We start from the raw sequence: 13,010 nt of genomic DNA on the forward strand, positions 1-13,010 counted from the left end.
ACAAGCTTCTTTTTTTCTTAATTGAGTGTTTAAAGAAACCTAATTACATATTTACACTGGAGACAAAACTGGCCTTTGATCAAATAATATGCATACCATATCCTATGATTACTTTCACAAATGATATGTGAACATAAAATAATTTATGAGCTTGGTTAAATTAGCAGTGGGGGCCTGACCCTGGGCTCTGTCTGCAGACAGACCTCCCGTGAATGTGTCTCTTTAGGACCAAATAGTGTCCTATTCCTTGGGCGAAACTTCTGGGGATTGTGAGAGCGTATTTAGGTCAAGCGCAAAACATCCCCTCTGGGCAGTTCAGAGGGTTTTACCGGCACAATTCTGGTGACTGAAAATGGAAACCAAGTGGAGATATCCCTAGGCACGTTAGAGGAGATCTGTTTCCTTACGGGGTGACTTCAGCACGAAGAGGGATTTACTAATCGACAGCAGAAAACAAGGAACTTGATGTCAGAGAAGGCACTGGGTTGAAATTGCAGCCTTACCCGCCTCCCTTTTTGGTTATGAACAGATTTGGCAATTAATTGTGATGCAGAGTCATACTCATCAATAATTGCCCCTGCAGTTGGCTAATTGGAGCTAACGCTGACATATCTGATCCCTCAAAATGAGGGGCAAATGTCTGTAAACTGCAAATTATATCGAAGTTGCGGACAATTGGTTCTTTCCTCGTGCAGTTTGGCACACACAGAGATAATTTCATGCAGAGAGTTCGGGGAGGGAGGTTGTACTCAAATACCTTTACCGTCCTCCCGCCCCTCCCCATAGAGTAATAATAGTAACAGCATGGTGCAGCAAGGGCCTGGGAGTCAGAAGGTCGTGGGTTCTGATTCCGGCTCCGACACCTGTCTTCTGTGTGACCTTGGTCAAGTCACTTCACTTCTCTGTGCCTCGGTTACCTGTAAAATGGGGATTGAGACTGTGAGCCCTATGTGGGGCTGGGCATCCACCCCAGCACTTAGTCCAGTGCCTGGCACACAGTGAGTGCTTAACAAATGCCACAGTTATTATTAATAATAATAATGATGATGATGTTTAAGTTCTTACTAAGGGCCAAGCACTGTACCAAATGCGGGGGAAGATAAAAGATAATCAGGTCCCGCTTGGGACTCACATTCTAAGTAGGAGGGAGAACAGGTTTCGAATCCCCATTGTGCAGATGAGAGAGCTGAGGCACAGAGAAGGGAAGTGACTTGTCCAAGTTAACAAAGAAGGTACGTGGCAAGCGCTTAGTACAGTGCTTTGTACACAGTAAGCACTAAATAAATACGATTGAATGAATTGAATGAGTGGCAGAACCGGGATTAGAGCCCAGGTCCTCTGATTTCCAGGCCCACGCTCTTTCCCCTTACTGCTTCCCTTAAATATCCTTATACAATATTTTAAACTCAAGAATTCACTCTGCCTGGTAAAGGTAGTATTGATAATATTGATATAGCGCACAGTGATCTACTGAGAAAAGCAATCATTTAATCTATGAGATTAAATCAACGAGAAGCAGCGTGGCTCAGTGGAAAGAGCCCGGGCTTGGGAGTCAGAGGTCATGAGTTTGAATCCCGGCTCTGTCACTTGTCAGCTGTGTGACTGTGGGCAAGTCACTTAACTTCTCTGTGCCTCAGTTACCTCATCTGTCAAATGGGGATTAACTGTGAGCCTCACGTGGGACAACCCGATTACCCTGTATCTACCCCGGTGCTTAGAACAGTGCTCTGCACAGAGTAAGCGCTTAACAAATACCAACATTATTATTATTATCCAATTGGCTGTGAAGCGTTCCAAGCAGAGTCATGACGTGAAATAGGTTCTGGCATCGTCGTTTGTAGGGGGAGAAGGAGAGATGTAACGTTATTATCCGGACTTGAACGGGGCCAAGAGATTTCAAAGAACCGATCTCTCTGAAGGCCAGCAGATCTCCAAATCCGACTGTAAGCACGCGGTGGGCAGGGAATGTGACTGTTCTATTATATCGTTCTCTCCCAAGAAAGTAGAACAGTGCTCTGTGCCCAATGAGCACTCAATAAATACGATTGACTGATTGACATGCCAGGGGTTTGCAGATTTTTCCTAACAGAATGTAATTGTGACAGCACGTCCTACTGCAATGGCAGGGCTAAACTGGTTCTATTTCAGTCAGAGACCCGCAGCCAATTTGGAAAATCCATCCGCTCTTCAGAGAGCCCAGATGCCTTCCGCATTCTGAGCAGGCAGTCATGGTGCCGTCACCTTAACTAACATTCCAGCTTTGGGTTTTCTTCGTCCGTATTGCTCTCCCAACTTGCTTAACCCCCTTCCTGCTTTGGAAGAGTGGATCCTCCAAGTTGCGTGAAAATTCAGTGGCATTCTTTAATGGGCCAACATTAAAAGAGATGGGCCAATTAAGTGGCTCCAACATTTCGACTGGGTACGTTAGGCAGCTATCAGCCAGTTAAAGCCCCGACTGTTTGTTTTTCCTCTTAATGCCCTCTTCCGCTTTAAAAGTCTCTGGGCTTTTTTTAGACTGTTCTATTCCCTCTCATTTCCATCCCCATTTCCCAAGCCAATTTAGAAAATAGAATTATTACCACCTCACCCTCTTCTCTTTCTTTCACCCCAGTAAGGTAGAGTGTTATCGTGTACTCTCCCGAGTGCTTAGTACAGTGCTTTGCACACGGTAAGCCCTCAATGAATGTGATTAAATGAGTGAATGAATGCCAAAGGGCATATTTTTTCCTGACCTATTGACGGGAAATTGAGGATTTTAAAATTCTAATCCCGCTTCTGTTGCTGCATCTACTCTGGTAAATCAGGCCGTGGTATCCATTTGAATGGCATGTCGACATTACAAAACCATTTCGGCTTTCTGGTAGATTCGCCTCAGATCAAAAAACAAATCATAAAACCCATTTGGCTCAGATTTGGATCCAGAGCTGCCAGGGCTTCGTTTGACTAAAAGTATCGAGACTTTTTTTTCAACCCGAAATTATTTTGAAGAACTCCACACTCTCTCTAATCGACCCACAGAATCCCCCCCCCCCCAACCCACACACAAATTAAATAATGGTAATTGTGGTATTTGTTAACTGCTTACTACGTGCCAGGCCCTATACTAATCACTGGGGTAGATACAAGCTAAACATGTTGTACAGAGTCTCTGTCCCACATGGGGCTCACAGTTTTAATCCCCATTTTACTGACGAGATAACTGAAGCGCAGAGAAGCTAAGCGACTTGCCCCAAATCACCCAGCAGTCAAATTGCAGAGCTGGGATGAGAACCCAGGTCCTCCTGACTCTCAGGCCCGTGCTCTATCCACTAAGCCATACTCCTTCTCAATCTGCCGATATTTGTGGTGGACATGCCCAAACAATCTATATGACTGCCAAATATCTGAGTTATGGGAGTATTTCAGAGAAGGCCAACATGGTCTTGGTATCCAGCCTTTGCTGACTTTCCCTGTCCAGCCCTCTTAATCTGGGATATTGGACCATAAAATATTTTTGGAAGGGGCCTTTCTCATAGATTTATCTGTTCGTTCATCTGTTGAGTCAGTAATTTTCGCCTAACTCATGGAGACACTGTAGAAGCGATAAGCGGAATTGAGGTACGGTGAGTAGGCTGATGTTGGAGGAGTGAAGTGTGTGAGCTGGGTCAGAGTAGAAAATCAGCGAAGTAAGATAGGAGGGAGCAAGTGATTGAGTGCTTTCCATCAATCAATCATATTTATTGAGTGCTTATTGTGTGCTGAGAGCTTGGGAGAATACAGTATTTCAGAATGGATAGATTTGTTCCCTCCCCACAATAAGTTTAGTAATAATAATAATAATAATTATGGTATTTGTTAAGCACTTACTATGTACAGAGCACTGTTCTAAGCGCTGGAGTAGATACAGGGTAATCAGATTGTCCCACGTGGGGCTCACATTTTTTAATCCCCATTTTTACAGATGAGGTAACTGAGGCTCAGAGAATTAAGTGACTTGCCCAGGGTCACACAGCAGAAAAGTGGTGGAGCTGGGATTAGAACCCACGACCTCTGACTCCCAAGCCCGTGCTCTTTCCACTAAGCCACGACAGTCTAGAGGCTTTAAAGAGGATGGTAAGAGGTTTCCGTTTGATGCGGAGGTTGTGGGCAACCGCTGGAGGTTCTTGAGGAGGGGAGGGACATAGATTGAATGTTGTTTTAAAAATGATCCAGGCATCAGAGTGAAGTAAGGACTGGAGTGGGGAGTTGCTAGGAGGTCAGCAAGGAGGCAGATGCAGTAATCAAGGCAGGATAGGGTAAGTGCTTGGGTCATTGTAATAGCTGTTTGATTGGAGAGGAAAGGATGGGATTTTAACGATGTCGTGCAGGCAAAACCGACAGGATTTGGTGACAGATTGAACACGTCGATATATATTCAATATATTGAATTTGATTATCTTACGTCTATTCCAGAGCTTGTTATATAGTAAGCACTTAATTACCATGTTGATCGTTGTGTATATGCTAAGAAGGAATTCATCTACTTCTCATTATTTCCTATGTAAATGTGTGCCTAGTTTAGAGCTAAGAGTTAAAAAAGATTCCAGGTGCCCATCATCCCTAACTGCCTTAGGAAATGTTTCTAATGGAACTCTCCTTTAATGATAATAAACATTATAGTATTTAAGTGCTTACAATGTGCCAGGCACTGTACTAAACTCTAGGGTGTGTTCAAGCAAATCGGGTTGGGCACAGCCCCCTCCCACATTAGGACGCAGTCTTAATCCCCAATTTACAAATGAGGCAACTGAGGCCCAGAGAAGTGAAGTGGCTCGTTCAAGGTCACACAGCAGATAAGCGGCAGAGCCAAGGTTAGAACCCGGGTCCTCTGACTCCCAGCCTTGTGCTCTTTCCACTAGGCCAATGCTGCTTCCCATTCTTCCCTTGGCTCCCCAAGAGAATCTCTATGGCCGGGAAAGGACACCTGCCTCCCTCCCATTTTAGAGATGGGGAAACTGGAAACCAGAAATGGGCCAGCAGAAGAACAAAGGTGGGAGTGCAGTCGGTCAGTCAGTCTCAAGCCAGGAATCAGCTCCGTGACCACTTTGATCTCCCACCCGTCCCAGGCCGGGAGCTGGAGGCCTTAGGTGGGGTAGGGTTAGGAGTAGTTTTTGTGGTATTTGTTAGCGCTTACTATGTGCCAGGCACTGTTCTATGCACTGGGGTAGGTACACAGTAATAATAATGTTGGTATTTGCTAAGCGCTTACTGTGTGCAGAGCACTGTTCTAAGCACTGGCGTAGATACAGGGTAATCAGGTTGTCCCACATGAGGCTCACACTTAACCCCTTTTTACAGATGAGGGAACTGAGGCACAGAGAAGTTAAGTGACTTGCCCACAGTCACACAGCCGACAAGTGGCAGAGCCGGGATTCTAACTCATGACCTCTGACTCCCAAGCCCGTGCTCTTTCCACTGAGCCACGCAGTCATCAGGTTGGACACAGTCCACATCCCACATAGGGCTCAGGGTCTTAATCCCCTTTTTACGGATGAGGTGATGGGCACAAGAGAAGTGAGGCGACTTGCCCAAGGTCACACAGCAGAGATGGGATTAGACTGTAACCCCCTCTGGACTGTAAACTCATTGTGGGTGGGGAACGTGCCTGCCACCTCTCTGATATTGTAGTTTCCCAAGTGCTTAGTACGGTGCTCTGCACACAGTAAGCACTCAGTATATAGGACTGATTTGACTGGGGACGTCTGAGGCAGAAGTATTCAGGCTGACCTAACAGGGAAAGATGTGCAACAGGATATCAATCAATCAGTGGTATTTACTGAGCCCTTTTTTTTTTAATGGGATTTGTTAAGTGCTTACTATGTGCCAAGTGGTGTATTGAGCGCCGGGGCAAATACAAAAATACAATCTCATGAGGTTGTCCATGTCCGGCACGGGGCTCGCAGTCTTAATCCCCATTTTACAGAGGTAACTGAGACATGAAGTGATTTGCCCAAGGTCACACAGCAGACAAGTGGCAGAGCTGGGATTAGAACTCACGTCCTTCTGATACATTCAATAGTATTTACTGAGCGCTTACTATGTGCAGAGCACTGTACTTGATTCCCAGACCTGTTCTCTATCCATTAGGACCTGTTCTCTATCCACTGGCCAGACTATCTCCAATCTGTTTATTGTGTGCAGAGCACTGTACTAAGCACTTGGTTTACAGAGTTGGTAAACATGTTCCCTCTTCATAGTGAGTCTACAGTGGGCGTGGAAAATCAATTCTGAATAATCACTGGGTGACTACAACATTGCATTTACAAGACAATTCAGTTGAGATGCAGAGGAGTCTTTACTTGGAAAAATTTTATTTTTGGAAACGAGGCTCAGCTAAGCCCTCCATACCGTGCCTGGTAAAATCCGCCCTGAAGCTAATTTATTAATCTCAGACTCAGTCACTATCCCCAGAAACCCACCAGGCGATCAGTGGTATTCCAGTTCTTAGAACAGTGCTTGGCACATAGTAAGCGCTTAACAAATACCGTCACTATGATTATTGAGCACTTACAATATACAGAGCACCGTACTATGTTTCGAAGAATGCAATAGAATTAGCAGAGGTGATCCCAGCCCTTAGGAAGTTTACAATCTAGGCAAGGAAATTTTCCCTCTAGATTGTAAACTCGCTGTAGGCGGGGAATGTGTCCGCCGTTGTATTGTAATCTCCCGTATGCTTAGTACGGTGCTCTAGTAAGTACTCAGAAGATACCACTGATGATGACGATGACACTAAAATAATAATGTTGGTATTTGTTAAGCGCTTACTATGTGCAGAGCACCGTTCTAAGCGCTAGGGTGGATCCAGGGTAATCCGGTTGTCACCCGTGAGGCTCACAGTTAATCCCCATTTTACAGATGAGGTAACTGAAGCACAGAGAAGTTAAGTGACTTGCCCACAGTCCCACAGCTGACAAGTGGCGGAGCCGGGATTCGAACCCATGCCCTCCGACTCCCAAGCCCGGGCTCTTTCCACTGAGCCACGCTGCTTCTCGGGAGGCAGAAGGGAAAGGAGATGCGTTCATGAGTTAGTGTTTAAATAACAGAGTGTGTGTGACGTGTATAAATGCACTGCGCAGTTAAGCAAACTGAAGTGCGTAGGTGTCATGGGAGTGCTGAAGTGCCAGATGGGGGTTATAAAATGGGGAGATTAGAATTTAATCAAGGAGGGCCTCCTGGAGGAGACGGGCCTTCGGAAGCCCTTTGCAGATTGAAATGTCTGTGGGGTACAAAGGGGCAGAGCTGATGGCTTCCAACCCACATTATCAATCAATCAGTGGTATTTTTCGAGCGCTTAACTATGTGCAGAGCACTGTACTAAGCGCTTGGGAGGATACATGACAACAGAATTTGCCGATATGTTCCCTGCCCATAAGGAGCATCTTCGGTGCTCTCAAGAACTCCCTAAAGAACCCCCTCCTACCTCAACTAGCTACTTTCCTACTGCAACCCAGCCCTCGCACTTGGCTACTCTCATGCTAACCTTCTCTCTGTACCTCAGTCTCAACTGTGTCGGCTCTGACCTCTCACCCACGTCCTGCCTTTGGCCTGGAACGCCCTCCCTCCTCATATCCAAGCAGCGTGGCTCAGTGGAAAGAGCACGGGCTTTGGAGTCAGAGGTCATGGGATCGAATCCCGGCCCCGCCACTTGTCAGCTGTGTGACTGTGGGCAAGTCACTTAACTTCTCTGTGCCTCAGTGACCTCATCTGTAAAATGGGGATTAAGACTGTGAGCCCCACGTGGGACAACCTGATTCCCCTGTGTCTACCCCAGCGTTTAGAATAGTGCTCTGCACATAGTAAGCGTTTAACAAATACCAACATTATTAGACAATTACTTTCCCCCATTTCAAAACCTTATTAAAGGCATATCCCCTCCAAGAGACCTTTTCAGACTAAGCCTTCTTTTCCTTTTCTTCAACTGCCTTCTGGGCTGCTTGCTCCCTTTATTCATCCCCCCTCCCAGCCCCTTAGCACTTGTGAACAGATCTAGAATTTATTTATATTAAGGTCTGTCTCCCCCTCTAGAATGTAAACTCCTTGTGGGCAGGGAATGTGTCTGTTGTATCGTTATATTTTACTCTCCCTAGAGCTCAGTACAGTGCTCTGCACGCCGTAAGCGCTCAATAAATACGAGTGACTGACCGACCGAGTGGTGATAGATTTTTATTCTAGCCGGCCAACGTTTCAAACCGTGTCCTGCCTGAGTAGCTGATGTCACCCCGGTGTCACCCGGCCCAGTTTTTACTGGCGGGTTGGTTCCACGGGATATAGACCCATTCGCTTGGACTGGGTCTTCATCACGGGTCTGCTCTGTGACCTTGGGCAGGTCACCTAACTTCTCTGTGCCTCAGCTACCTCATCTGGAAAATGGGGATTGAGACCGTGAGCCCCGCGGGAGACAGGGACAGTATCCAATCTGATTTGCTTGTATCCACCCCAGCGCTCAATACGGTGCCTGGCGCAGAGCAAGCACTTAACAAATACCATTATTATTATTCATCAAACCTCGTAGCTGGTGGGAAAATGCCGCAGAATCCGGAGGGCTGTGTGGCGCTAAACTGAGGTGAGGAACATTTGATAAAAAGTGCTTGCTTGTCACACTACAGCACAGAAGGGATGAAAAGAGGTTGAGGTCAGACAGGGCATTTTACATGGAGGCCACACCCTCCCGTCTACCTCTTCGTCATTCTTCCCAAGCGGCAGATGGTCTCCGTGTCGGCTTCAGACTGTCGGCCGCCCGAGGCGAGGAAAAATTCGTCGCCCCCCTCCCGTTCCACGAAACGTCACCGAGTTACGCTGCATGCACACACAGTCTTCAGAATGTAATGACATCAGGAGGAAGCCTGGCCAGCTATATCCCCCCACCCCCATCCTAGATCCTTTTTCTTGGGGGGAGGGAAACCTCTGCTCCCCCTTTTGCTCAAGTCATCGAGTTTCCCTTCCAGATCTCTGTTCACCTAGGCACTTTTTCCAAACCTGGGCTGGGCATTTTTAAATTCCTGACCGTCGCCTCCTGCTACTGCACCTTTCCCTGAAGGAGCTGCTTACCTTTTGGACTACATAAAACTGGCTCTGGGTGCAAACCAGGAGTATTGTCAACTCCGGTCAGCCCCCTTCTTCTTATCTCCAGCCCGCCTGGACTCTGGGAGCTCCTCTGTTGCCCCCCTCCAGGGTGTCAGCAGAGTACGGTTTACAGGAACTAAGGAATGAAAAGTCCAAAATGTTCTCCGTCAGATAGGTATGTGGGTTCCAGTTGGAATTGGGGGTTCACGGCTCCAAGGGCAGAATGAGATTTTCCCGTCGATGTTAATGTTAGCTCTACCCAGTTCCCATTCGGGGGGTCCGACTTGGAGTTTTCGCTAGTAAAAATGACTTCAAAAATATCCTTGGCTTCTTCAGACGTGGCCAGAGATAACACTTGTGAGATGATTGTAAGATGGTAAATCCCAGCTGCCGGTGTAAAGTGATCTAATGTCTGCTTCGGGTCTTTTTTGTGTCCGTGCTTACAGAGTGTACTTGTGTTTATGCTTCTAGGGAATTTATAACCAGGCTTAATTAGGATTAATAACTCAAAAGGCCTACTTTATGGAAGTATTGCACTATATAGGACGGCATCTGCATAGGTCCTTGGACAGCTGAAATTCGGTCATCTGTTGGAAATCTGACCTCCAAGTGGATAATCCAAGCCCAAAGAGACTGTTACCAAGTCACATACCGAATGTCCGGCAACAAACGAGCAGACATCTTTTATCTTGTTAAGTGAACGTCTTTTTAATGAGATGTCTTTCGATGCTTTTTCTCTTTATTTCTGAAAGAAATTTTTCTTGAATCGCTCTTTGGTAGGTTCTCATTTTTCCCATCGTCCTTGTATTTTCACTTTCATATGTACACGCCTTCGAGGGCAAATACATTGATGTAAATATAGGTAGTGATGTATTTAAACCCAGGCAGGCAACTGCTTTTGCTATTTCAGCCCATGCATAAAACCAACTAGGAAACATAGCTGTTTGTTATATTTTTCTTCACAGTGTACGCATTTCTTAGTTTATTGATTAGAGACATTTTTAAACATTTAAATAAGAAATATGCAAATTTTGGGGGAAAAACCATACAAAATGCTCTCTGAGTCTACTTGCCCTTTTATTTCCCGAGTTCATATGTGTAAGAGCAAGATTAGCTTGAAGATGAATGGTGAACTCATTTATTTCAAGGTATTGTCTTGTGCTTTGTCTCTGACATCAAAGGAGAGTGCCTATATTTAGGATCCATTTAATCTGAAATCTTGCTGTTTGAATTGCTTTAGATTTTCTGAGTTTTGCGCACATTTAGAAGAAAATCTGGAAAGTCAGATCTCTAAATTGCCAGACAGGCAGTCTCTTAATCTGTCCAGAGTTTTCAATGGAGACATGTGTTTGGTCCCAGTAACCACAAGGAGGCATTGAAGCGTCTCTTCTAAATGTGAAAAGCTGTTTGAAAAAGTTATGCCTGCAAACGACGAATTACACGTAGACAGCCACCCCATGCATGTGGATATTTGGGACTTGGGTGTTTTCTTTTGGGTATGGGGTTTTTTTTTAATTGCATAGAAGTGAGCAAAGAGGGTTGTTGCGGTTGTTTCTTTCACGAGTGATGGAACGTTTTTCTTACGGTACTTCTTAAGCCCTTACAATGTGCCAAGCACTGTACTAAGCCCTGGGGTGGAGATGAGATCGTCAGGTTGGACACAGCCCCGTCCCACATGGTGCTCACATTCATTCATTCATTCATTCAATAGTATTTATTGAGCGCTTACTAGGTGCAGAGCACTGTACTAAGCGCTTGGGATGTACAATTCGGGAACAGATAGAGACAATCCCTGCCCAATGACGGGTTTACAGTCTAATCGGGGGAGACAGACGGACAACAACAAGACAACATAATCATGATAAATAGAATCAAAGGGATGTACACCTCATTAACAAAATAAATAGGATAATAGTCTAAGTGACCCACTGCGATTTTTCCTCTCTGATAGCTCTGACTTTTGGCAAATACTGTCCAGTCAATCAATGGTATTTATTTATGTATTTATTTTTATGGTATTTGTTAAGCGCTTACTATGTGCCAGGCACTGTTCTAAGCCCTGGGGTAAATACCGGCTAATCAGCTCAGACACAGTCCATGTCCCACGTGGGGCTCACAGTCTTCATGTCCATTTTCCAGAGAGGTAACTGAGGCCCAGAGAAGTGGTGACTTGCCCAAGGTCACAGCAGACAAGTGGTAGATCGAGTGCTTACTGTATGTAGAGCACTGTACTAAGCACTTGGGAGAGTACAGATCAAGGGAGTTGGTAGACACGTTACCTGCTCATATGAAGCTTACTAATAGTAAAACGTGGGAGAACTGAAAACTAAAGCAAGTGTGCTGTCAGTTTTGCCTTTCATTAGCAGTGACAGAGTAGCAGCTTTAACTGTTTTTTTGCTCACAGAAAGGGGGAAAACTTCCCCCCGTAAAGTAAAAAAAAAAATCTTTCTTTAGTATTTGATGTTAGTAAATCTGTGCTCCTAACCCCAAAAAGTCTATCTGAAATCTGACAGGCCAAAAGGATTCTGGGATACAGTTACAAAATCCTGTGGAGGACGTGTACATTAAAAACCCAATAATTCAGTTGTGGAACAAGCGTATGCTTCTCCCCTAATGATTTAAACATTCGTGCCTAAATGTCAGAAATTTTCCCTCGATTTTCACGATTCTCGTTCCTGACAGTCTTACTGGGCTAGGCAAAAAAACCAGAGCCTTTCTGTGGCAGAATCAGCTATTTGTCACATCTTTCAGAATAACGTTAATTCCTCCAAGGAATAAGCAGCCAGCTCTAAAGGCCTGTGACCTTTCTTTGAGATCATTCTCACGGAAAAGTAAAGACCTTTCCAGAAAGTCTGTTCTACCAAAATTTTCAAAACGCAATTTTGTTTTTTCTGTTCTGACCCCTTGTTTTGTTTTGCAGGATATCCCCAGACTGTGCGGGCCAATATCTCCAGATTTGGTTTGCAACAAAACTTGCAGCTGGGAAGACTGTGTGACATAGCAGGTAGAGTAAAGGTTTTTCACATTCTGGCACTTCAGCAATGCCTTTATGTGAATTTAGCCGTGAGGGCTTGTAAAGAATTTTGGAAATGAAAAGTGTTCTACAAGAGCCGGTTTTGACCTTCCTAAATAGCCTTACTTTAATAATATTTTAAAAGCTTCTCAGTGTTGGAAAAAGTGTAGTTGCATATTTGGTTTTGAAGAAGCAACTTTCATGGTGGACTGAACTTGAATAAAAAAATGATTTAAACAAGCAGCAGCTTGCTTGGTCAGTTAGGGGCTTTTTGTTATTATTATTCCCAATATGACTGCTTTTGATTAAGCATTTCTTTTTCTCCCCATCTAACTTGTTCTCCCCCTGCTAAATCCTTTAGTGAAGTCATAATTCTATATATGATATTGCAGTCCTGTTACCTTGGAAATGTCTGGGAAATATCACAGATGTAGCTTTGTGACTTCATGAAATGACTAAACCACAAAAAGTAGGTAATCTGAATAGGAAGAATCCATGTCTGAACCTACATCTTTAATAACTAGAAATTACACAGCTAGATCATGGAAGAATTTCTTAGTAGGATAAACTGGATTGATAATGACAAAAGTGAGAAAAAACAGTTTCAAATCCTGGTTGGTTCATTTCAACTCCTCCTGCCTCCAAAGAAGAAAGAAAGAAATGGACAGCAAAGAAAGATTTTTCAAGGGGAAAGTGGACTTAAATACTGTAATGTATTTGCTGCTGTCCTTAAACAAGGAGAGCTTTAGGGTAGACCAACTTTACTGGATTGTTCTCCCCCAAGCTCTTTACACGCAGTAAGTGCAGAGATACATATCATTGATCAGTTGATTGGTAAAAAGAGGGGTATGTCCCAGAATTATTGCTGACCATTTTGGGGACCAGTCACAAAATGTAGGGAGAGGAAACATCT

General features: G+C 44.7%; 1 protein-coding gene across 5 annotated transcripts in view; it reads left to right on the plus strand.

Moving 5' to 3' along the window:
* Positions 1–13,010, plus strand: part of IQCH (IQ motif containing H) — a 169,081-nt gene that overhangs the window by 68,855 nt on the left and 87,216 nt on the right. For all 5 annotated transcript variants that reach the window (XM_029065755.2, XM_029065754.2, XM_029065756.2 and 2 more), the window contains one exon: positions 12,005–12,088. In XM_029065755.2, coding sequence (XP_028921588.1) covers positions 12,005–12,088 — 84 coding nt within the window. The remainder of the gene's footprint in view (positions 1–12,004; positions 12,089–13,010) is intronic.

This window comes from Ornithorhynchus anatinus, chromosome 5 (assembly GCF_004115215.2).
Source record: "Ornithorhynchus anatinus isolate Pmale09 chromosome 5, mOrnAna1.pri.v4, whole genome shotgun sequence".
Taxonomy (NCBI): Eukaryota; Metazoa; Chordata; class Mammalia; order Monotremata; family Ornithorhynchidae; genus Ornithorhynchus; species Ornithorhynchus anatinus.